This window comes from Erythrolamprus reginae, chromosome 9, assembly GCF_031021105.1.
Source record: "Erythrolamprus reginae isolate rEryReg1 chromosome 9, rEryReg1.hap1, whole genome shotgun sequence".
Lineage (NCBI taxonomy): Eukaryota > Metazoa > Chordata > Lepidosauria > Squamata > Dipsadidae > Erythrolamprus > Erythrolamprus reginae.
In genome coordinates this window covers 43,952,109-43,978,466 of record NC_091958.1, presented here as the reverse complement: position 1 = coordinate 43,978,466, position 26,358 = coordinate 43,952,109, and the positions used below count along the sequence as shown (strand labels likewise).

The following is a 26,358-nucleotide window of genomic DNA, read 5'->3' as shown; positions in this document are numbered from 1 at the left end:
CCCCCTTCTCGCCTGCCTGGGTTTCTCTCTTTGGCAGTGTATGGGAGGCAGCCTCGCACTGGGTGTAAGGGAGGTGCGTGGTCCTCCTTGCCACCTCAGAGTCCCTCTTTTTTTTTTTAAGCCTTAAAGTTTTGGATTTTTTTTATTCCCGTCACCTTACCTCCTTCCTTCGGCAGTGACTGTCCTCCTCCTCTTCTTCCTCCTCCTCCCTCTCAAATTTTGAGTTTTTATATTTTCCTAATGGGTTTGCACACATTATTTGCTTTTACATTGATTCCTATGGGGAAAATTGCTTCTACTTACAAACTTTTTTACTTAAGAACCTGGTCATGGAGCGAATTAAGTTCTTAAGTTGAGGTACCACTGTAATTGGTATAATTCTGCAGTGATTCTAACAACCCTTCATAGTAAGAAACAACCATGATCTTCTAGTTCAGTGTTTCCCCAGCTCGGACATTTTAAAATGAGTGGATTTCAACTCCCAGAATTCCCCATGCCACAAAAACGAAAGTATTGCTACAAGTCGGGCTGATTTCTTTTCTACGCCGCCTGAGCCAAAAACATAACCATGCATCATGAGCGTAGCGGGTCATTTCCTACTGTTGCTAGTTATCCAGTTGCCTCTTGTCTTCTCATTCTCATACTTCTTTGGATAGATTCCTCGTAGCAATAGCACTTCAACGTATACAGTGATCCCCCAAGTTTCGCGATCTCGATCATTGCGAAACGCTATATCGCGATTTTTCCACCCGATGACGTCACTCCCTTCCTTTCTCATCTTTCTTTCTCTCTCTCTCTATCTTGCTTCTTCCTCTCTCACACTCTCTTCCTCCCTCTCTCATCTCTTTCTTTCCTTCTCTCTCTTTCTCTATCTCTCCCCCTCTTGCTCTCGAGCGGCGGGCGGCACCCAGGGAAGGTTCCTTCGGCCGCCCACCAGCTGATCTGCTCGGCAGCGCGGCAGCAGCGAGGAGCCGAAGATGGGGTTTCCCCGTTGCCTGCGGAGCAGATCAGCTGTTGGGCGGCCGAAGGAACCTTCCCTGGGTCTTCCCCGGGTCTTCCCCGCCGCCCACACGCAAACTCCACCATCTGCGCATGTGCGGCCATGGAAAAAGGGGCGCGCATGCGCAGATGGTGTTTTTACTTCCGCACCACTACATCCCGAAATATCGATTATCGCGAGGGGTCTTGGAACGGATCCCTCGCGATAATCGGGGGATCACTGTATACCACTTCACAGTGCTTTATAGTCCTCTTTAAGCAGTTTACAGAGCCAGCCTCTTGCCCCCAACAATCTGGGTCCCCATTTTACCCACCTTGGAAGGATGGAAGGCCGAGTAGCTACTTCATGCTCACTGCTATTGCTATTTAACCTTCCCAAAGTCAAAAACAATAAAAATGCAGGGGTAGCCCACTTAGTCCTCCACTTACGACCACAATTGAGTCCAAAGTTTCTGTTAAGTTTTTGTTCATTGAGTTTTGCCCCATTTTGTGACCATTCTTGTCACAATTGTTAAGTGATAAGTTCTTGTCACTGCAGTTGATAAGTTAGTAACCCTGTTGTTAAGTGAATCTGGCTTCCCCATTAACTTTGTCAAGAGGTTGCAAAAGGGGAAGGAAGACACGACTCCAGGGCGATAACTTAATTCTCCAAAATACCTGAGGGTAGGACAAGAAGCAATGGATGGAAACTAATCAAGGAGAGAAGCAACTTAGGACTAAGGAGAAATTTCTTAACAGGTAGAAAAAACAACCAGTGGAATGGCTTGCCTTCAGAAGTTGTGAGTACCCCATCAGTGGAGTCTGGAAATCCATTTGACTGAAATGGTATGGGATCTGCTGCTTGAGCAGGGGTTGGACTAGAAGACCTCGCAGGGTCTCTTCTAACTCTGGTGATATTCTACGTTCAAGTTGCCTCCTCCTTCCTTTTGCTTGAATGACAATGGAAGAGTCAACCTGCCCACTTCTTCCATTAACGTTTAATTTCACAATCATCACCAGTAGGTTACGACTTATTTACTGACTCTCCAGCCCATTTAGTCAGTGGCAACTGTGGTCCAAGTCAGGTTTCGCTTAGCGGTCAAAAGCAAAGCTTGTTTGAACCTTTCACTCTTCTCCATACCAAAGAACAGAAAACAGTCCTAGCCTGTCAGAGAGCAGAGATAAGTGAACATTGTGAATAACAACCAGAGTGGACAGGTGACTTCTGAGTGCAGCCCCATGGCATAGAATCTAACCTGACTTTGGGCACAGGGGCTAACAAATCCCGTTTTGGGTGGATGTCAATTCTGACAATTGCACCAAGGTCTCCTACATGACAAAAATGTCCACCTCCCCCTAGATGCAAGAAGAAAAAGACCAAACAAGCCGGTTCTCCAGCCAGAGATAGTAACAGCTTTTAATTAGACAAGAGTCAGCACACCCGTTAAGACAAATAATTGTTTGCTTCTTTTTGGAAACTCCTTCACATTACCCACTGGGGAAGAACAATTTTCCTTGAGAAATTAAAACCGTGTGCGCAGGCCATAGCTTCACTATTTCTGGTGGATCTGCTGTTTTCCTCCTGCTGTGACTATTTACATTACAGTACCACGTTGTGATCAACTAGGAGGCCAGGACAGGTGAGCCCAAGTCCAGAAAGGCAATCTGATTATTTATAGATTTGTACATTATACAATACATACATATATATGTACATATATATATAGATAGATATAGATTTGTGTGTTTACACAGATACATTGCTCTCTGAAGTATTAAAAATTGATCGGCCTCCATTCTATAAAAAATACCTAACTCTACAAGGTAGAAAAAGAAAAAAAAATCTTTCTCTTCCCAAGTATACACTGATTTACACCCAAAGTTTCTTCTGGAAATATACAGTGTGTGGATTCTTCCTGCATACTTTTTATTTTCTTTTTTGGGGAGAGAGAAATACAGGACATCCATTAGTGTATAGTTTGAGAATCATTCTCCCATGGAATAACATTTATGTGTTTCTCTGACCATTTCCCCTCCATGTTCAAGCCAGTTGGAAACCATTAATAGGGGAATCTACTGGGTTTTTTTTTTTATTATTCCAGTGTCCTGGTTCAAGGAACTGTGAAGTATTCCAGTGGCTCAACAGTTGGGTCAATGTGAGAAAGCAAAAACCCCTGGCTTTGGCTTGAAACTAGCATTTTCAAACTAGCATCATGTTGCTTTCATCACACATGAAGGGATTCGAGAACTCAATGGCTTGATGATTTCAAAGAAAGGAGAGGAATAGCATATACCAGCTCTCAGTGTGATGTTTTGCACCCCAGGAAAATGATCTGTAAATGTGGGTCACACAGACATGAGTCTGGTGGCCCCATACATTGTGTGTCCAAGTTGCGCAATTGCTCCGTGTGTGCTTTGGTGAGGTGGGCAGTGGAAGAGATACAGAGAAGGCATGTGTAGAAATGTACAATCTCACCCTCCGTGGGCTCCTGAAATTTCTCTCTAAAATAAAACATCAGTGTAGCAGGATTCGCTCATGAGAGGTATAAGACGCCCCTTTCAAATTCCAAATAGTGGCATTTTTTAAAAAAAATAACCCCCAAGAAGCAAGCCTCTTTTAAAACACATCTCAAAGGGCAGATTTAAAATACATTGAAAAACTTTTTTCTTTCTTTTTCAGGGGAAATAGCCTGCTTTCTACATATGGGCCAAATTCATCTTCTCCCGTAAAATTTAAGTTGGAGGGAAAGTTGACTTGTCCCCAATTGCTTGTTCATCGGACTCCCATCAATAAACAAATCTACTTCGACCCAAGAAGGCGGCAGAAAAAGGGGAGAGTTTTCTGCAATATCTGTTTCAGCACCTTCCAAAATGGATAGATGCAAAGCCAAACCAATAATTCAATGTTCTACTAGAGCTTGAACAGGTCCTTCTAAGCAATGGTGATGCGTTGGTGCCAACAGACAAAACAACTCGGTTCTTCCGGTCTATGATGTCCTCCCCATCCCTCCTTCCCCATTTTTATTACTGAATTGACACATTCATTGCCATTCTTGCTTTAAAGTGGTTTAACAAATGAAAACAAACAAAAAAAGAGTGTGAGATGAAGCATGGAAGGAACCGGCTGTAGCAAAGAGGGATGAAGGATCAGCTCTGCTTCCACATTGAGTATCATCAACTGAGCTTCCTCCTCCTGCAGCACAGCCATTGCCAGCGGCCCACCCACCCTCCACGACAACCAACTTCGTCAACCAGGTTGCCACCCACCAAATCATCCAGAGGACCAAGCCTGGATTTGACCTCTTCCTTATTTTTTTTTACATCAGCCCATCTCTCTGCAGAGTGGCTCCATTCTCCGGAACACCTGCAATTCATGAGTTTTAAGGCAGATGGACCCCCCCCAAAAACCAGGGGCTTTGAAACACACTGTTCCTTGTGAGAAACAGCGCAAGAGGCAACGAACCCGGCTGGAGTTCAAGGCAGCCCCCGTTTTCTTTTCCACTTGCCGAACAACCCAGGCAGCTTCAAAAAGGAGGGCGATCGGAGGGCTGATGATTAAACAAAGAGGCAGGGGAAGGCAGGTCGAGGAAGGGATCTGAGAGAGTCTTCCTTTGACTGCCGGGCTACAACTTCCAGGTGCCGAGGGATCCAGCTATCTCCCGCGCAGCACAAGCCTGCTTCTGTTGCTTGTGGACAGGAGAAGTTTCCAAGAAGGCTATTTCAAGGGGCCACCCAGATTCTGCTCCATTCCTGCAAAAGAGGGCAGGTGTGTATGTTCACCCTCACCCCTTGTTTCTATGACTCTCTTTTTTCCAAACTCTTTGCCACCCCTAGCCCCATTCCCACAAGCCAGAGGGTTCCAAAACCCCGTTAAAATCAGGACAGCATTACTTAATGGCTGGTCCTCTCTCGTTCTTTCTCTCTCTCTCTCTCTCTCTTTTCTCCACCCCAAGTTCACTGTGATCTGCCACCCAACCACTCCAATGTGAGGCTTCCTGTGCCTTCTCCATAGAGTGAAGACTTGGCCAGTATTTCCTTCTTCCAAGTAGCAAATCCGCCACACCCACGTGACGCTGCGTTTGTGTTGCTCTCAACTCTTTTAAGTCTCCTACTTGACTTCCAGGATGGATGGGTTGGTTTCCATGATGGCCACAATGATTCGGTCAATGTAGTCTTGGAGTCGGAAGTTGATCTCTTCTTGTTTCTGGATTGCCTCCATCAGCTGGAGAGGAAAAGGGTCAAGATTATTTATTTTTCCAATTTTACAAACAGGTTAATGAAAATCTGAAAACCAAAGGGGCACATGTAAAAGGCTGAAAGATCAGGAAGGATGCAGCTGGATAGCTAAAATATGCAGTGAGATTAGCAAAGACTAATATTTATTAGTACTAATAGCACTTGACTTACCGTATTTTTCGGACTATAAGACATACCCACCCACCCTAAAAGGGGGTGGAAAAGTTGGTGCATCTTATACACTGAATGCAGCCATTTTTTGGCCTCACAAAGAAAAATGGGCCTGTAAAATGCTTCTGGGGGCTGGGAGAAGGCAAAAACACTTATGTTTTGATGAAAAATGGGGTGTTTTTGTCTTCCTCCAGCCCCCAGAAGCACTCTACAGGCCTCTTCAAATGGGCCAATTTTTGCAAAAAAAACAGGGTGTGCAGAGGGTTTGATAGGCCTGCAGAGTACTTCTGGGAGTTAGAGAAAGGCAAAACACTGTTTTTGCGAAAAATGAATGAAGATGGGTCATTTTTTGCAAAAAACGGGGGTGTTTTTGTCTTCCCCAGCCACTAGAAGCACTTTGCAGGCCTCCCAAATCCCCTGCATGCACCTGTTTTTCACCAGTTTTTATGAAAAAATGGGACATGCAGAGGGTTTGGGCGGTCTACAGAGTGCTCCTGGGGACCAGTGGGGGGGGGGGGGGACTTTTTTTTTTCTTACCTCTTTGAAATCCTGGTATATCTTATACACCGGTGCATCCTATAATCCGAAAAATATGGTATATTCCGCTTTGCAGGGCTTTACAGCCCTCTCTAAGTGATTTACAGAGTCAGCCTATTGCCCCCAAGAACTTGGGTCCTCATTTTACCCACTTCAGAAGGATAGAAGGCTGAGTCAACCTTGAGCCAGTCAGGATCGACCTGCTGCTATCAGCAGTCAGCCTGCAATGCTACATTCTAACCCCGGTGCCACCACAAAATACCAGTCAATACCTTCCCCCCCCCCACTTTTTCCTCTTCTACCTCACACTTCCTTTTCCCCTCTCTCCCCTAGCTGCCATTATTATTATTTTCCTTTGTATTTTATATTTTGATAAAATAAAATTGAAATGCATAATAGTTATATTCTTCTTTATCCATTTAGTTAACTGGTATAAGTCTCAAGCTTATTACAGGAAAACCAATCTTCCTGTAAGAGTGCAGGAATATCTAATGCCAAGCAATAAATGAGTCAGTGGCTGAGATTTATCAAGTCTTTGAAGTAAAGTATTTATGGTGGACCTAGTTGGGAGGTTTATCAAGGCAGCTCCAATGGGGGGGGGGGGTCCTGGTTTCTAGAACCCCTAGAGCTACTGCAGCTGATGCACTAATCAAAAACATTCCTCAAGCTGCGGTCTTGGAAATACAATAGAACAAGGTGGGACAAATCACCAAGGCCAACTCACTGCAGGACGATTCGTCACATCCAACTTGCTGTAGGACAACTTGCTACAGGACAATTTAACAATTTGATTTAATTATTTGAAATAAAAAGCATTTTAATTTTTGTCATTCACATTTCACTTTGTCATCACTTTTGCATCCTTTCTTCAATGAAACTATTCTACCATTTCTTTGATATCAGTGTAACTCTTGTCCTGCAAATGAGTTGTCCATGGTGAGTTGGCCACAGCAAATCGCTACAGACTCCAAACAGCTATGCAGTAATGTAGATTCCTTGCAGAAGAGGACACCTGTCTCATTAAAGCACCTAGCTCATTATAGCAGCTGTGTCTATTTCCAGGACTGTATACAGGGGTGGGCTACTGCCCAGACGGGGGGGGTGGGGACGCATTGGGGTAGCCAAAATGGAGCTCCACCCCAGAGCAACCAATTTGCACTGAACGATGTTGAAAGAAAATGCAGGGTGTCGTGCATAAGCCACACCCACAATGTGGTAGTAAAAATTTTGGTAGCCCTTCACTGATTGTATAGCACCATACCTAGAAAACAATTCCCATCCTGATGGGAAATCAACTTCCTACTATCTCTCATTTGCCTTGCTATGGATTCTAAGGAGCCTTTCGGAACTGAAATGGTTCTCATGAAACACAGGAAGAAATACAGCTATGCCCTTTGTTAAAAGGGCATTATAAATAAACATTCATTATTATTATTATTATTATTATTATTATTATTATTATTATTAAACGTCATCAGATGACTGAAGCTTTTTAGCTCTGAGCCAGCACTCTCCAAAGTTGGCAACTTTTGGATTTCAACTCGCAAGAATTCTGCTGAGGAATTCTGGGAGCTGACGTCCACAAGTCTTACAGTTGCCATGGTTGGAGACCCCTGGCCTGGAGGATTTACACAATTTATGGACTATATTTATTTATTTATTATTTATTAATCAGATTTGTATGCCGCCCCTCTCCGCAGACTCGGGGCGGCTAACAGCAATAATAATACAATGTAAACAAATCTAATATTTAAGTTAATTTAAAACCCCAATTTAGAAACCAATCATACAAACTAACATACCATGCATAAATTTTATAAGCCTTAGGGGGAGGGAAAGTCTCAATTCCCCCATGCCTGACGACAGAGTAATAATAATAATAATAATAATTAATAATAATTTATTAGATTTGTATGCCGCCCCTCTCCAAAGACTCGGGGCGGCTCACAACAAAATAAACAGTGTACAAATCCAATTTAAAAACAATTTTAAAAACCCTTATAGTAAAATAATCACACAATCTACACAATCACCTAACTTTCCAAAATTAAAATTATAAAGAACTTGGTTGGATGTTAAAGAAAAAAGGATCAATTGCTATATAGTAAATGATCAACAAGACAAATAGAAACCCTTCAGGTATCTTAGAACCAAAATAGCCGTTTCTAATTTTTTGCAGTGAGCCGCCCTGAGTCCCTAGGGAGATGGGCGGCATAGAATGAATGAATAAGTGAATGTGGATTCTCTAAGTCGCCTCTCCCACGCGGTTCCCCCTTCATTGCTTGTAGGGAAACAGTCCTGGAAAGTCCCTGTAAGGTCGCCACATTTACCTCGTCTCTGGAGACCAAGCTGATTTCCGCAGCCAGAGATTCAGAGAAGGAAGCAGAGAAGAGATTCTTGGCACCTTGAATACTGAGGTTTATGATTTGCCCGTTCAGCTCATCGTTCTGGTCCTTCAAGATTCGGTTGTCCTGTTTGCAAAGAAAACCCACATTGTGGTCACATCCGTTTCTCCTTTAACCAGGAGACCAGGAGAAGCTGCCTTCCACAGAAGTCAACCACCAAGGTTCTCTTTTGAGCAAAGTTATCTGTGCTCAAATCTTTCCCCACCACATGACTGTAATTTTAACTACACTGTTGCCCTTGGAATGTCAAGCACCAGGGAAATCAGGCGATGCCAACAGTTCAAATGAATATAAAGATTTATTGCAAGTTTAAGCTCTCTACAAGACTCTGACTAACTGGCGGTTAATGGAAATGAGTGGGAGATAAGAGTCTCATTCAAGGTGGGCTGCACTCAGATCTCTGGCGGGTGTGGAGGGACTCATGACTTATGACACATTTGACCCCTCCCCTGGTCATCTCCTACATGGAATCTTCTTTAGGCTTCAGCTCTGCAGCAACCCATGCTAGCTGGGGAATTCTGGGAGTTGGCGTCCATATATCTTAAAGTTGGTAAGGTTGAGAAACACTGCTGCAACCTGAAGCCCACAAACCTCATTGCCCCAAAGATCACAAACTGGATAACTACAGAGCTTCAGAGCCCCACACAGCTTCTCTCCATCCCCTTAAGACCATGATGGCAAACCTGTGGCATATTGTTTATGTATGGTATGTTGTGTGCATGTTTTTTTAAATTATGGGTTTTTAGTTTTAATTATTAGATTCGTATTCTACATTGTTTTTTCTATTACTGTTGTGAGCCGCCCCGAGTCTATGGAGAGGGGCGGCATACAAATTTAATAAATAAACAAACAAACAAGCAAACAAATAAAATGGGTACCACAGGTGCCACATGGAGCCATATCTGCTGATATGCGAGCCGTTGCCCTAGCTCAGCTCAAACACGAATGTGCGCAGTGGTCAACTGATTTTTGGCTTGCGCGGAGGCTCTGGGAGGGCATTTTCAGCTTCCGGAGAGTCTCCGGGGGGAATGGAGGAAGGCTTTTTTGCCCTCCCCAGGCTCTAGGGAAGCCTCTGGAGCCTGGGGAGGGTGAAAAATGAACCTACTGGGACCACCAGAAGTTGGAAAATGGGCTGTTTCTGGCCTCCAGAGGGCCTTCCAGGAGAGCAGGGGAGGCGATTTTTGCCCTCCCCAGGCATTGAATTGTGAGTGTGGGCACTCGCGCAAGTGTGATAGTGTGTGCTCACGCACTTTCGGCACCCGGGGGGAAAAAGGTTTGCCATCACTGCGCTAAGATATCCCCAACAACGCTGCCGCAAGCGGAAAGTTCCTCCACTATCCCATGCCTAAGATTTCGTCTACCTGCTTGAGCCGCCTGATCTCTTGTTCCAGTTCATTCTCCCGCGCCCGGCTGTTGTATTCCTGCAAGCCGATGCTGCTGCTCCGGCCTCTCCGTTGCTCGGCTTCTAGCTTAAAGAGCTGCAGGTGTTCCAGCTGTTTCCTGAGGTCCTCAATCAGCTGCAAAGACAAGCAAGCAAAGTCAAGGCCAATGGGCATTTGCAAGCAATTCTCATGGGGTGGGACCATACTGTTAAAAAAAAAATTAAAGTCATCCAGCAGAAAACATAGATTGTCCCAAGCGGGTGAGGATCCTTTTTGCCCTCTCCAAGCCATCTTTCCTGCAATTTAATCTGAACTTCACCCAGAAGTAGGACTTCCCTGCTGAGGGACATATCTTGTTTTCCAAATGCATCCTAACTCTATTGCCTGCAGCTACCCTGCACTGAAGGAAGCCTACGGTAATTGATTGCAAGTGGGTTGCGTGTCTGCAGAGGGGCCAAAAGATTTCATTAATTATTATTATTATTTATTGGATTTGTATGCCGCCCCTCTCCGGAGACTCGGGGCGGCTAACAACAGTAATAAAAAACAGCATGTAAATCCAATACTAAAACAACTAAAAAACCCTTATTGTAAAACCAAATATCCATACAAACAAACATACCATGCATAAATTGTAAAGGCCTAGGGGGAAAGAATATCTCAGTTCCCCCATGCCTGACGGCAGAGGTGGGTTTTAAGGAGCTTACGAAAGGCGAGGAGGGTGGGGGCAATTCTAATCTCCGTGGGGAGTTGGTTCCAGAGGGCCGGGGCCACCACAGAGAAGGCTTTTCCCCTGGGCCCTGCCAAATGACATTGTTTTGTTGACGGGACCCCGGAGAAGGTCCACTCTGTGGGACCTAACCGGTCTCTGGGATTCGTGCGGCATAAGGCGGTCTCGTAGATACCCTGGTCCGGTGTTGTTGTTATCAAAGGGGCAACATCTAAAACATCCTCTGGACCGAAAGGCAAAATACAAATCGTAGGGAGGAAGAAATTGTTTCAGAGTTGCTATGCAGTTCTTGTACTGACATCAGTTTTTTTCCCCCTCTTCTATAAACTTTGTGAGTAGTCCTCGACTTACAACATTTCATTTCGTGACTGTTCCAAGTTACAACGGCATTGAAAAAAGTGACTTATGACCGTTTTTCAAATTTACAATACTTTGCAGTATTCTCATGGCCATAGGATCAAAATTCAGGCACTCCCACTTATGACGGCTGCCATGTCCCGTGAGGAAGCCAAATTCACTTAACAACCATGTCACTAACTTGGCAACTGCAAATGATCCACTTAACAATCGTGGCAAGAAAGGCCGTAAAATTGGACAAAGTTCACTTAACAAATGTTTGACTTGGCAACAGAAATTCTAGGCTGGTCGTAAGTCGAGGACTGCCTGTACAGATCACATGCAATTCAGATCTTGTGGACAATTATTCTGTTCCTCAAATCTTCTCCAAGCTTTTTCCTGACTGCAAAGGAAATCCTGATCTTGAAAACCGTGCAAAAGTGTCATGGTTTTATTTGAGCTTCTGGAAACCAGCCGTGGCCCTTCTCACCTCTTGCGTGGACTCTTTGTCTTTCTGGAACTGATGTCTCTCGTGGTTCAACTTCTCCCCCAGTTTCCTCTTGTTCTCCTGCTCTTCCGTCAGCTGAACGGTGAGGTCTTCAATTTCGTCCAACAACTTCTGCTTCTCCTGGAAGAAATTAAAGAAAAGAAGGCAAACAATGAACCTGGGAATCTTTTACGTGGATAAAATAGAATAGAACTATGTTGTCCGTCTATTAAATTGAATACTTAATAGAACATAACTAATTCACTCTGGGAAGGACTTAGAAAAACGAAGTATGAGGGGGAGAGGAGAGGTGGAGAGGAGAGGGAAAAAGAAAGGGGGAGAGAAGGTGGAAGGTAAATGTGGTGGAGAGAAAGAAGGGAGCGAACAGAAAAGATAGGAACGGACTGACGAATAATAGTAAGATTTGAAGTTAAAATAAGCTATTGACTATATGAAAGAAATGAACATTATGGATGTATTTTTACAGTATGAAGTTAGCAGATAAATGTGGAGAGAAAAAATTAAAAAACCTTTTAAAAAAGAAAAAAACCTGGGAAACTTCTAGCAGCTTTTTCCCCAAGGAGAAAGACCAGGTCCCTCAGCAATGAAACACAAGGTTGGCATGCAAACCAGCTAGGCTTAATCTCACCACCATAGAGTCAGCCTTCTCCAGGTCCCGTCAACTAGACAATGTTGCTTGGTGGGGCCCAAGGGAAGAGCCTTCTCTGTGGGGGCCCCGGCCCTCTGGAATCAGCCTCCTTGCCTTCCATAAGAGTCTTAAGACTCACTTATGCCGCCAGGCTTGGGGCGATTAGATCTTAGATTTAGATGTTATGTAGGTTGTTGTCTGAATGGGTATGATTGATTTTTAATATAATTAGGATTTTAGAGTCGTTTATTTAATTTGAATTAATTGGATTTAGCCTGCTGTATTTTATTGTTTCTTTCATATGCTGTAAGCCGCCCGGAGTCCTCAGAGAGGTATGGCATATAAATTCCATTAATAAAATAAATAAATAAATAAATAAATACTTGCTGTCTATTGGCAGCAGAGCTAAACCAAGAAATCATGCTAGTCGAGGCCAACATCTGTCCCAGCTGTTGAGCAGAAACAACTGGGTTGTACTTTTTATATGGGGGGCAGAACACTGAAAACAGCAAACTCGGCCAGCTGGTTGACCACAGAATTGTCCTCCAATCCTCCTTTCCCGTTAAGCAGCTGCCATCTGCTGCCTCTGTTGTGTCCAACAATAAGGATTAGAAAAGAATCGACCCAGCTTTGCACCATGCAGCTTGGTTATTGTGAGACGATGGAAGATTTCGTTTCTTCCCAGTGATCCATCACAGTGTTCTGGGATAGTGCAAGGGCTTGCATTGCACTTGGGCTTAGTAATATGGGGGGACGTAATTGCCTAGATTATTATTATTATTATTATTATTATTATTATTATTATTATTATTGTTATTGTTGTTGTTGTTGTTGTTGTTGTTGTTGGATTTGTATGCCGCCCCTCTCTGCAGACTCGGGGCAGCTAACAACAATGGTAAAACAACATATAACAATCCAATTTGATGAAACAACTAAAAACCCTTATTATAAAAAACCAAACATACACACAAACATACCATACATAACTTGTAATGGCCTAGGGGGAAAGAATAACTTAACTCCCCCATGCCTGGAGACAAAGGTGGGTCTTAAGATGTTTGCGAAAGACAAGGAGGGTGGAGGCCGTTCTGATCTCTGGGGGGAGCTGATTCCAGAGGGCCGGGGCCGCCACAGAGAAGGCTCTTCCCCTGGGGCCCGGCAAATGACATTGTTTGGTAGACGGGACCCGGAGAAGGCCAACTCTGTGGGACCTTATCGGCCACTGAGATTTGTGCGGTAGAAGGCGGTTCCGGATGTATTCTGGCCCAATGCCATGTAGGGCTTTAAAGGTCATTACCAACACTTTGAATTGTGACCGGAAACCGATCGGCAGCCAGTACAGGCTGCGGAGTGTTGCAGAAACGTGGGCGAATCTAGGAAGCCCCACGATGGCTCTCGTGGCCGCATTCTGCACGATCTGAAGTTTATGAACACTTTTCAAAGGTAGCCCCATGTAGAGAGCATTGCAGTAATCGAACCTCGAGGTGATGAGGGCATGAGTGACTGTGAGCAGTGACTCCCTATCCAAATAGGGCTGCAACTGGTGCACCAGGCGAACCTGGGCAAACGCCCCCCTAGATCCTCAACACCTGAAGGGAGGAGAAAACCGCCTCGAAGAAACTGCTCACCTCTTCCAGCCTCTCAATGTTAGCCTTGAGGCAGGGGACGCAGGACCGAAGTTCTCCATTTTCATTGTCCAGTTGATGCAACCTATGTATTTGCATAAAACCCAAATGGATGCTTAGAAATATTACTTATTTATCTATTTAAAACATTAATACAGCTGCCCATCTTATACCAAAATGTTAGTGGAAAATGAAAACAGTATCTGGAATAAACCAAACAGATAAATAAATAAAATCTGCATTAAAACTGTCAAAACCATACACAAAAACTTCACACCAAGTTAAAGAGACATCTATTATGGATTGTTATCCCAGCTGGCCCTGACAGGGCTGCATAACGCCACGGACTCTTAATTAATCATCACTATTCAAAAGCTAGCATCCAAAATGCAAAACAGAGCAAGCGATGCCAGCTTCTTCCTGCTGTTTTTTCATATGGCCTAAAACTACCATTCCAGGTATTCTTTGGGGATTTTATGCATATTCTATGCAACTGCAGACTTCTCTGACCAGGAAAAAAAAAGGTACAGTGATACCTTGTCTTACAAACGTAATTGGTTCCGGGACGAGGTTCTTAAGGTGAAAAGTTTGTAAGACGAAACAATGTTTTCCATAGGAATCAATGGAAAAGTGATTAATGCGTGCAAGCCCAAAATTCACCCCTTTTGCCAGCCGAAGGGCCCATTTTTGCGCTGCTGGGATTCCCCTGAGGGTCCCCTCCATGGCACCTCCGGAGTTCTATTGACAGTGAAGCACCTGTTTTTGCGCTGCTGGGATTCCCCTGCAGCATCACAAAAACACGGAAGTCCGGAGGTGGGGTTTCCCATAGAGGGGAGCCTCAGGGGAATCCCAGCAGCACAAAAACGGGGGCTTCGCTGGCAACGGAAGTCTGGAGGCGGGGCATCCCAGAGGCGGCAGTTGGTTTGTAAGGTGAAAATAGTTTGTAAGAACAGGCAAAAAAATCTTAAACCCCGGGTTTGTATCTCAAAAAGTTTGTATGATGAGGCATTTGTAAGACGAGGTATCACTGTACTCTTCTCTCAGAGGTGACGGCAAATGTATTTCCTAACCAAACTTTTCTTTCTCTTCTTTTGTTCAATTAAAACGTTTTCGCTCAAATCTCCTTGTGATTGTTCTCCTAACAGGACTAGAAATTTAAATATGTCAGGTGCACAATTTTGCAGCCGTGAATTAAGAGTGAATTTATATATAAACCTCAGTATTATTTCATTAACCTCAGGAAATCAGACGTTCAATATTCTCCCGAGGTGATAAAACAAACGACAATAATCCAGGGACTCCCCATCGCTTCCCTGGACGGATCCATCTTACCGGGCTTGCAGGTTTTCAATCTCAATGCTTTTTTCTCGTTCTATCCTGCTGAGCTGGTCTTTCTGTTTCCGGATTTCATCCATAAGAATTTCATCCGATTTCATCTCTTGTTCTTTCAGCTGCTCTTCCAACGCATTTGCCCTGTCCGGAGAAGAGAGGTTTCAAATTGAACGCCACTTACTGTCCCATGAGAAGTCGCGCTCGGTGGCATACGGAGCCAAGGGAACACGAGAGCTTTTTCATTGAAATCCACAAAATCTGAAAGTTAGGTCCCACAGAGTTGGCCTTCTCCGGGTCCCGTCGACTAAACAGTGTCGTCTGGCGGGACCCAGACGACACTGTTTCTCTGCGGTGGCTCCGACCCTCTGGAACCAGCTCCCCCCAGAGATTAGGATTGCCCCCACCCTCCTTGCCTTTCGTAAACTCCTTAAAACCCATCTCTGCCGTCAGGCATGGGGGAATTGAAACATCTCCCCCTTGCCCATGTAGTTTTTGTGTATGATTCGATTGTGTGCTTGTTTTTTATATATTGGGGTTTCTTTTTTTTTTGGACTTTTTAACCTAAAACTGTAATTTGGATTGCTAAATATTAGATTTGTTACTATGGACTGTTTTTTACCATTGTTGTGAGCCGCCCCGAGTCTGTGGAGAGGGGCGGCATATAAATCCAATAAATCTAAATCTACAGCAGGATTTCTTGCAGACAGTGTGACAGTTGGAGTGGTGCAATGGCCTTGTGGTGGAGCTCTCGCTTCACAATCAGGAGGCTGTGAGTTAAATCCTAGGTGGAGCCAGATATTTCTCCCTCTGGGCACACTGAGAATTTATCCACTGAAAAAAATTCCGCATTGGCGACAGGAAGAGCATCTGGCCATTAAAACACTGTGCTAGCTCCATTCAATTGCCCAGATTCTATTCCACAAGGGATTATTAAAAGATGACAATTGTGAGATGATGTAGATGGCATACAAGTTTAAAGCATTTGGCAAGATGGGCGGCATACAATTTTGTATTTGTATTTATTAAATTTGTATGCCGCCCCACTCCGAAGACTCGGGGCGGCTAACAACAATATAAAAAGACAATGTAAACTAATCTAATATTAAAACAATCTTAAAAAACCCAATTTAAAGAACCACTCATACATACAAGCATACCATGTATAAATTCTATAAGCCTAGGGGGAAGGGAAATTTCAATTCCCCCATGCCTGACGACAGAGGTGGGTTTTAAGGAGCTTGTGAAAGGCAAGGAGGGTGGGGGCAACTGATATCTGGGGGAAGCTGGTTCCAGAGGGCCGGGGCCGCCACAGAGAAGGCTCTTCTCCTGGGTCCCACCAAACGACATTGCTTAGTCGACGGGACCCGGAGAAGGCCAACTCTGTGGGACCTAACTGGTTGCTGGGATTCGTGCGGCATAAATATAATAAATAAATATGTACATTGTAGGTGGGGCCAGAGATCAGGAGTCTGGTAGCATCAACTTTTGTGAACTGCAAATTTCATCAAGATGCACAGAGGGGTTAAAATGATGCAGGTTTTAAATTTTGACTAGGGAAACTGTTAATCTGGAGAAGTGCTACAAGACTCTTCTTGCTGTGATGTTGACTAATCCCAGGCTTCCTTGGCAATTGTAACGGACAGCCTGATTCTATCTTGGAGGAGCATCAAAACACACTGTATCTGGCAAAGCTGTGTGCCTTCCCTAGAAGAGGGCTTTCTCATCCTCTCTGCGCTGCGCACCCAAGAAATATGAAAAAGAGCTGAAAAATGGTAATATTCCTACACTCCGGTGTATATAGTGTAGGAGATGATAGTACAGGCTGAGCCTGAGAGGGGGGGGAGACAAAGGTGTCATAAATCATGAGACCCTGCACCCCCACAAGAAATCTAAGTCCAGCCCACCTTGAATGCCTTTCTTATCTCTCTGACCGTTAGTAGGTCAGATTCTGGTGGAGAGTTTAAGCTTGCAATAAATCTTTATGCTCATTTGAATTGCTTGATTTCCCCAGCGTTTGACATTTAAGTTCTATTAGAAAATGTTCCCTTCCCAATTCCCTGTCTTAAATGTGTCTGTTTTTTAAAAGGTTGACCCCAATTTTTTTTTTACTGCTTGCCTTGAGCAATAATTAAGTCATTACCCAGCCTAATCCACCCAAGACCTACTGAGAAAATACTGTTGAAAAACACAGCTGTGTGAAGAAACAATCCTTATAATAATTGGATCAACCTGCCCCACAAAAAGCTGAGTTTCTAATCTGGGACTCCTGGCTGTTCTGCAAGCATTTTAAACGAAGCCCCTCTCCAAAGAGGTCAGCTTCCCAACCCCAGCACAAAATTGGGTCCCTGCTCTTTCCAAACGGGCAGTTCTGTTTCTCAAGGTAGAGATATATACCTGTGCACCAGCTGAAGGTTTTCTTGCTTTAACCGGCTCTGCTGCTCCCCATTGGCTGCTGTGTCCTTTTCCAACTCCGTCACTCTTTTCTCTAAGAAGACCACCTGCACCACGGGCATTGACAGAATCCCCATCAGTCAGTTGCAAAAGGCAGCTTCACTAGGAAAAGCTTACATCCTGCATGCACCAAGACCTTTAGTGCTCTTAAACCACATCTGTCTGTCCCAGTTCCTTGAGAAAGACTCGAGAGGTGGGTTAAAATGCCAAATTACAAATTAACAATATTGGTACCATGCAGAGAGAATCAATATAAGATTAGCAAGGCTATCGAAAATTTGCCCAAACCTGAAAAGTGACGGTTGGAAATGTAAATCAATACATGGTACTTACTACCACATGCGGTGGTTATGCCCAGAAACAAGGAAATTCTGAGTTATGATTCAAAATACAGTGATACCTTGTCTTACAAACTTAATTGGTTCCGGGACGAGGTTCTTAAGGAGAAAAGTTTGTAAGACGAAACAATGTTTCCCATAGGAATCAATGGAAAAGTGATTAATGCGTGCAAGCCCAAAATTCACCCCTTTTGCCAGCCAAAGCACCCATTTTTGCATTGCTGGGATTCCCCTGAGATTCCCTTCCATAGGAACCCCCACCTCCGGACTTCTGTGTCTTTGCGATGCTTCAGGGGAATCCCAGCATCGAGAAATGGGTGCTTCGCTGGCAACGGAAGTCCAGAGGTGGGGTTTCCCAGCGAAAGGAGCACCAGTGAAATCGCAGCATTGCAAAAACACCAAAATCCTCGAAACCCCACCTCCGGACCTCTGTGTTTTTGCGATGCTGTGATTTCACTGAGGCTCCCCTCACTGGGAAACCCCACCTCCAGATTTCCATTGCCAGCAAAGCACCTGTTTTTGCGCTGGTGGGATTCCCCTGCAGCATCACAAAAACACGGAAGTCCAGAGGTGGGGTTTCCCATGGAGGGGAGCCTCAGGGGAATCCCAATAGCGCAAAAACAGGTGCTTCACTGGCAATGGAAGTATGGAGGTGGGGCATCCCAGCGGTGGCGGTGGGTTTGTATGGTGAAAATAGTTTGTAAGAAGAGGCAAAACAATCTTAAACCCCAGGTTTGTATCTCGAAAAGTTTGTATGACGAGGCGTTTGTAAGATGAGGTATCACTGTATATTAAAGGAGATATTAAAGTTTGAATTAGAATTAAAACCCGAGATATTTTTATTAGGAATAATCAGAGAAAAACACGAAAAGGCTAATTATTATTTGATAATACATGTACTAACTGCGGCTCGACTGGTTTTTGCACAAAATTGGAAAAGGAAACGTACCAACCGAGAATCTGGTAATTAGGAAAATACTAGAACGCGCAAAATGGAGCAAACTTACACTAGAGTTACAGAATAAACAGGAAGAAGAATATTATACTGTGTGGGATAAATTTTATAATTGGATTGATGAAAGAAAAGAAATAAGATTAATGTAAATTAAACAAAAATATTAGAGAAACAGAAGAAACAGAAACGTAATTGTAAATATGTTTTCATGCTTAATGTTTTTGCTGCACATTCTTTTGTTGTTGTTGTTGTTGTTATTGTGTTTTGGTTTTGTTCACAAAAAGCCAAATTAAAAAATAAAATAAATAAAATGCCAAATTCAGTCTGAATATCTGGCTGACAGTGTGACCAGCCATAACAAGAATAATAAAAGCCACGGGATGAGTGGATGAGATCCTTCCCCCCCTACTCCATCCCACCCTGTGTATGTCCTCTATTCCAGTGTTTCCCAACCTTTTTTGAGCCGCGGCACATTATTCATATTTTCAAAATCCTGGGGAACATTGAGCGGGGGGAGGGGCCCCTACAAAAAAGTTTGGACAAAAAAAAATCTCTCTTCCTCCCTTTCGCTCTATTTCTCCCTCCCTCTCTCTCTCTCTTCCTTCCCTTCTTTCTCTCTCTCCATCCCTCTTTCTTTCTTTCTTCCTTCCTCTTTTTTGCTCTCTTTCTCTCTCCCTTCTTCCCTCCCTCTATGTCTTTCTCTCTCCCTCCTTCCCCCTCTCTTGCTCCCTCTCTTGCTTTTTTCTCTCTCTTGCTATCTCTCAGTGTCTCTCTTGCTATCTCTCTTTCTTTCTCTCTCTCTTGCTATCTCTCCCTTTCTTTCTCTCTCTCTCTCTGCCTCTCTTGCTATGTCTCTCTCTCTCTCTGTCTGTCTCTCTTGCTATGTCTCTCTCTCTCTCTCTGTGTCTCTCTTGCTATCTCTTTCTTTCTCTCTCTCTCTTGCTATCTCTCTCTTTCTCTCTCTCTCTCTCTGCCTCTCTTGCTATGTTTCTCTCTCTCTCTCTCTCTCTTGCTATCTCTCTTTCTTTCTCTCTCTCTTTTTCCCGCCTTCCTTCTTTCAGGCCCAGCAGGAGAGCGCCGGCAACAGCAGCATCAGGCAGTAGCCGGGGGTAGCTGCGAGTGGGAGCTCCAGGTCGAAGGTACCGGCACCAGCAGCACCCAGCCCAGCTGGAGCTTCGTGGCACACCTGACCATGTCTCACGGCACACTAGTGTGCCACGGCACACTGGTTGGGAAACACTGCTCTATTCAATTAAACACACCCATACACAATCTTCTTCGCCATGTACCTTATCAGTGATATCCTCCTCCAGGCACTCAGAGCTCTTCTGGAAAGATTGTTCTATGTTATCCATGGAAAAGCTTCCTGTCTGATGCAGGTGTCTGTAAGCAAGATAGACACACAAAATCAAGGCTACCACCATCACAACAAACAACGGGTAACCAGTGTAGCTTTCAACAATAAAATCAATGTCATAGCTTGGGAGTCTCCCATTCTACGGCCACCCTCCAGACTGCTGGTGGCCTTCCAAGCTCCGAAAATGATCCCGTCTGCTTTAGTGTTGCTCTAGAGCAGAAGAATAAATTGACAGAACTTTACCCTTGAACACTTTTGCTCTTTGGCATGTGGGGTAGTCAAGGTCTCACATTCATGCTTCTTCTTTCATCTTCACCCAAGGAGATCTTGCACATTACGAAACAATAAACCGGAAGGATTCGGGGCAGGTTGAGAGGTAGTAAGATAGTGAAATAATAGCTCTCCCGGGACCAGTGCTGAAAGTTAACTGGAGTGCTACCACGTCACCCAGGCTCTGTGTTGTGGTCCAAAGTCTTTCGTTTTATGGCATGTCATTTGAGCTAGGTGTTTTAATCAGCCGCTAGCTAGTAATGCAATTTATCACTCAACAGGTGTTCAGCAGGCCATTGTAAATAAACAAGTTTGGTACAGGGAGCCCTCCACTTCTGGCCACAATTGAGCCCAACGTTTCTGCTGCTAAGCGAGAGGTTTGCTAAGTTTAAATTTTGCCCCATTTTATGACCTTTCTTGCCACAGTTGTGACGTGAATTGCTGCAATTCTTGTTAACAACACGGTCAAGCAAATCTGGCTTCCCCGTTGATTTCGCTTGTCAGAAAGTCATAAAAGGTGACCACATGACCCCGGGACAACCGCCATGAATACATGCTAGTTGCCAGGTGTCTGAATTTTGACCAGGTGACCATTGGGGTGCTGTCATTGTATAAGTGGTCTTAAGTGTGAAATATGGCCATAAGTCTCTTTTTTCAGTGCCATTGTAACTTTGAACGGTCATTAAATAAACTGTTGTAAGTTGAGGGCTACCTGCATTGAGGGGTGGACTTCAACAATTTTAGCAAGAGGTTCTCTGCCCAGTTGCTGGGTGAACATTGCTATGGTGGATGTGGCCGAGTCAGCATCATGCCCCATGCGGGGGAGTGGGGTTTTTTTGCTCTCCCCGGGCTCCGGAGGATGAAAATGGCCTCCCCAGACTCCAGAGGCTCTCTGGAGGCTGGAAATAGACATGTTTCTGGCCTTCCCGAACTTACAATAGGCCTGTTTTTTGCCCTCTGGAGCCTCTTTGGATACCCTGCACTTACCTGCATCTAAAATGGGCAGCGTGGAGACTTCTGGGAGAGGTGGAGTGGGCAGGGCCCAACCAGAAGTGGGATTTGGGGGATTCTCCAAACTGCACAGAATCTTAGCTAGAGGTTCCCACAAACCCCTGGGAACCCCCAGCAGTCACCCTGCCTGTATCTCTCCTTGTTTCCCCCAGCAAAACCTCCCCCATCCCTTTTTTTTTTAAAAAAAAATACTTTGGAGATACTTTTTTTAACCTCCTAATCCAACCCTCAAAACTTGGGTTGGTTTTTTCTGTAGGGGTTCTCCCTTCCATGCATTCACACAAATGTAGGGCTAATGAGCTTCTAAGCCCAAAGGGGGCTGGTCAGATGCTGTTGCCCGCTGACACTTATAATTTGAAAGAAGGAGAACCCTGAGAGCAGAATTGGCGTGCAGGGCACTAACTGGATGAAGCATCTGCTTCTCCACCAGGGAAAAGATGAACCTCTCTGTGCTTTGGAGAACTTTACTGACGAGAGAAAGAAATAATCCCACAACACGCCGGGAGTTTGGAAGGGACAATTTTATGCCTTCTCCCACCCCTTGGGAAGAAACTGCAAGAGGAAAGCAGGATCACTTCAAAAGAAAGAAGAAGAGAAAGAAAGCACCATCGTCATCCTACCTTGCTACCTTTTTGCTGGAGAGTCTCTTATTCGGGCTGTGGAACAAACAACAGGAAAACTAAGTCAGGAAAGCCGACACCAAGCGAGCGCCAGTGAAACAGGAAACAAGCAAAGACAGAGCCGTATCCTTTTACCATTTGAAGCACAGCACACAACACACATCACCCCCAACGTTGCATGCATCGCCCTCCCTCCGCTGGCCATGCCAACCTCTTGAAGCCCCTCCCAAGGGCCTTTTCTCAGAGAAGCATCACAGCCGACCTTCTCCGGAGCCCGTAGACTAGTTTCTCCCAACCTCCACCTCTTTTGGAAGGGTGGAGCATCAACTCCCAGAATTCCCCAGCCAGCAAAGCTTTTGTTTTGTTTTGTTTCTGGCTAAAGGCAAGACCTCTCTTTGAGTGGCATGCCAAGGAGACAATAATCCAGATACAGTGATACCTCGTCTTACAAACGCCTCATCATACAAACTTTTCGAGATACAAACCCGGGGTTTAAGATTTTTTTGCCTCTTCTTACAAACTATTTTCACCTTACAAACCCACTGCCGCCACTGGGATGCCCCGCCTCCAGACTTCCGTTGCCAGCGAAGCACCCGTTTTTTCACTGCTGGGATTCCTCTGAGGCTCCCCTCCATGGGAAACCCCACCTCCAGACTTCTGTGTTTTTGTGATGCTGCAGGGGAATCCCAGCAGGGGAATCCCAGCAGTGCAAAAACGGGTGCTTTGCTAGCAACGGAAGTCCAGAGGTGGGGTTTCCCAGTGAAGGGAGCATCAGTGAAATCGCAGCATTGCAAAAACACCAAAGTCCTCAAAACCCCACCTCCGGACCTCTGTGTTTTTGCAATGCTGCGATCAGGAGAATCCCAGCAGCACAAAAACGGACGCTTCGGCTGGCAAAAGGGGTGAATTTTGGGCTTGCACGCATTAATCGCTTTTCCATTGATTCCTATGGGAAACATTGTTTCGTCTTACAAACTTTTCACCTTAAGAACCTCGTCCCAGAACCAATTAAGTTTGTAAGACAAGGTATCACTGTATTTAGTTGGAAGGAAGACAAAACATGGGTTCGCCAAACTTGAAACCATCAACCAAGAGGTTATAAAATTATTCCCACAACGGTAATATTATTTAAAAAAATACAATTCCACAGCAACCTTTGGAGGGCATCTGGGATTGTGTCCCTCTGGTCTTAAGGGGAAAGAATTCAATAGCTCAGAGGAAGCGTCTACAAAGTCATGGATGCATCTCTCCTGTGCAATTCGGAAGGTCTTTGGGTGTCTCCATTGTGCTTGGCCCTAATTGGTGGCTAAATCTTTCTGAGCTATCTATACAAGATCTAAATTCAAGGACACAACATCTCTCCATACAATCCAGAAGCATCTGATCCAGATGTCCTTGGACCAAGTGGTTTCAGAACCCAGAGTTGAATGTTCTACCAGCATCTAGAAAGCAAGCTCAACTTCTACAGGTTTCAAGGATCACTTCCTCCTGGGATTTATATTACTTAATGAACTTTCACTGGTTTGTCTAAATTTTGGCCCAGTCTCCCTCAGGACAACCTCACACTTTTCTTTAAACACACAATGGCTTCTAGGGAGACCTCCTCGAGTTATTCATCAAATGTCACATTTTGTTCTTTCGGAGGTGATCCAAACAACCACACGCATACACACAAAGGTATATTTTCCTGTAAAATAGCATCAAAGTAAATTACAAATATGAATGTTCAACATAAATTGATGTGACTGGAAATTAAGCGGTAACGAAAGGGATTCCAGAGCGAGATATGTCTTGTAGGAGCTGGACTACCATCAAAGAGTGCCAACAGCCTTGGCATTTACTCTTTATTTGGCATAGCTTTTTCCTCAACTTTAGGTCCTTCTAGATGTTCTGGTCCATTAGAAGAGCCCTTGTTGGGAAGCGATCACCTCCAGCAAATAATTCCCTCCTGGGACGTAAGGAACCAACACTCAAAAATAAAGACCACCATCCTTTTACAGATTGAAGAACTTCCCCATCCGTCTTTACTTACAAAATTCTCATATGACCCCCTCCCTCCACCAGCAACCATGCTATACCATACAGGGTAGACCTTGACTTACGAACATTTGTTTAATGACAGTTTGAAGTTAAAGTTGTTGGTTATGACCTATAAAGCCCTTCTTGGCACCGGGCCAGGTTATCTCCGGGACCGCCTTCTGCCGCACGAATCCCAGCGACCAATTAGGTCCCACAGAGTTGGCCTTCTCCGGGTCCTGACAACTAAACAATGTCATTTGGTGGGACCCAGGGGAAGAGCCTTCTCTATGGCGGCCCCGGCCCTCTGGAACCAACTCCCCCCAGAGATTAGAATAGCTCCCACCCTTCTTGCCTTTCGTAAGCTTCTTAAAACCCACCTCTGTCGTCAGGCATGGGGGAACTGAGATATTCTTTCCCCTTAGGCTTCTACAATTTATGTATGGTACGTTTGTATGTATGATTAGTTTTAAAATAAGGGTTTTTAGCTGCTTTAGTATTGGATTGTCGCATGTTGTTTTTACCACTGTTGTTAGCCGCCCCGAGTCTATGGAGAGGGGCGGCATACAAATCCAATAATTAATAATAATAATAATTGAAAAAAAGTAATTTATGACTGTCACAGCATTCCCCATGGTCACATGATCAACATTCAGGCGCCTCCTAACTGTGATCACCACTTGCGACCTCCCACCACCTCTCCAACAAGCAAAGTCAATGAAGAAGGCCAGATTCCCTTACACAACTGCAGTGAAGCGCTTAACAACTGTGCAAACTGATCATAAAATCAGACACGGCTCAATTAGCAATGGAAATATCTGGTCAACTATGTTCGTAAGTCAAAGACGCCCTGTGAATGAATCTGGAAACTAAACCTGACTTTCTGTGGCCTTCCAAACAAGTTGCCTGTCCCATTATGGCGAATTAGATAGAGCAGCCCTAAATTTGGTCCCTATGAATTGTAGTAATGCAGAGAAGGGTCTGCATCCTATGATGGTAGACTTTCATTTGGTTGACAACAACTCAAGAGGCTGCTGTCCTCGTTTTTTTAACCAGCTGACATGTTCTTCTTCTTTCCACTCCACCTCTGCTCAGTGTAGATGATAAACCGCAAGTTAAGGAGGAATTAAGCATCACATCCATATTAAGGCCACAGGGAAGCATGCAAAGAGAAAGCTGTAGAACAGAACACGCACACACACAAAAAGCATTCCCACCAGCAATGTCCTTGCTTTATGCTTAAATAGCCATCAAACAGGCTTTCTGGATTTGAAGGAAGGAGGCCATTTCTAGAAGCACCGACAGCGGATCTGTTGTTACAAGGATCAGGGGAGGGGGGTTAGACTACATGCATTCTCAACAAGCAATAATCGTCCCTGTTATAGAGAAGCAACACGCTACCTTGTCCTTTTAGAGGACGCCAGTGGTATATTCCACCCAAGAAGGTCCAAAATATTGAAAAAAGTAAGAGAAGGAATATATAAATCGGGGGGGGGGGGGGTCAAACTCAGGGCCCATGGGCCAAATCCAGCCCGCGGGGTGCTTCGCCCTGGAAACAGTGGACTGGTCTGCATTGCCTCTGCCAGTGAAAATAGAGCCTGGGCAGGTTGCCAATGGCCTTCCTGAGCTGTTTTTGTTGGCAGAGGGCTGCAAGAAGCTTAGAAACATAGAAACATAGAAGACTGACGGCAGAAAAAGACCTCATGGTCCATCTAGTCTGCCCTTATACTATTTCCTGTATTTTATCTTACAATGGATATATGTTTATCCCAGGCATGTTTCAATTCAGTTGCTGTGGATTTACCAACCACGTCTGCTGGAAGTTTGTTCCAAGGATCTACTACTCTTTCAGTAAAATAATATTTTCTCATGTTGCCTTTGATCTTTCCCCCAACTAACTTCAGATTGTGTCCCCTTGTTCTTGTGTTCACTTTCCTATTAAAAACACTTCCCTCCTGAACCTTATTTAACCCTTTAACATATTTAAATGTTTTGATTATGTCCCCCCTTTTCCTTCTGTCCTCCAGACTATACAGATTGAGTTCATGGAGTCTTTCCTGATACGTTTTATACTTAAGAGCTTCCACCATTCTTGTAGCCCGTCTTTGGACCCGTTCAATTTTGTCAATATCTTTTTGTAGGTGAGGTGTCCAGAACTGAACACAGTACTCCAAATGTGGTCTCACCAGCGCTCTATATAAGGGGATCACAATCTCCCTCTTCCTGCTTGTTATACCTCTAGCTATGCAGCCAAGCATCCTACTTGCTTTTCCTACCGCCCGACCACACTGCTCACCCATTTTGAGACTGTCAGAAATCACTACCCCTAAATCCTTCTCGTCTGAAGTTTTTGCTAACACAGAACTGCCAATGCAATACTCAGATTGAGGATTCCTTTTCCCCAAGGAATATTTTTGTGCCCAAAAATGGAGCCTCGACGAGTGACATTGAGCTGGCCACGCCCACCCCGGC

General features: G+C 44.5%; 1 protein-coding gene across 2 annotated transcripts in view; it reads right to left on the bottom strand.

Moving 5' to 3' along the window:
* Positions 1-2,368: 2,368 nt before the first annotated feature.
* Positions 2,369-26,358, bottom strand: part of RAB11FIP3 (RAB11 family interacting protein 3) — a 110,701-nt gene continuing 86,711 nt past the window's right edge. Inside the window, exons 6-15 of one of the 2 annotated variants that reach the window (XM_070761013.1) lie at positions 21,871-21,906; positions 19,902-19,995; positions 17,263-17,366; positions 14,869-15,009; positions 13,540-13,621; positions 11,266-11,403; positions 9,689-9,844; positions 8,253-8,393; positions 5,091-5,200; positions 2,369-4,728 (exon numbers count right to left, since the gene is read on the bottom strand). In XM_070761013.1, coding sequence (XP_070617114.1) covers positions 4,602-4,728; positions 5,091-5,200; positions 8,253-8,393; positions 9,689-9,844; positions 11,266-11,403; positions 13,540-13,621; positions 14,869-15,009; positions 17,263-17,366; positions 19,902-19,995; positions 21,871-21,906 — 1,129 coding nt within the window. In that variant the 3' untranslated portion in view covers positions 2,369-4,601. Of the gene's footprint in view, positions 4,729-5,001; positions 5,201-8,252; positions 8,394-9,688; positions 9,845-11,265; positions 11,404-13,539; positions 13,622-14,868; positions 15,010-17,262; positions 17,367-19,901; positions 19,996-21,870; positions 21,907-26,358 lie in introns of those variants that run through there. The other variant, XM_070761014.1, reaches the window with a different exon arrangement.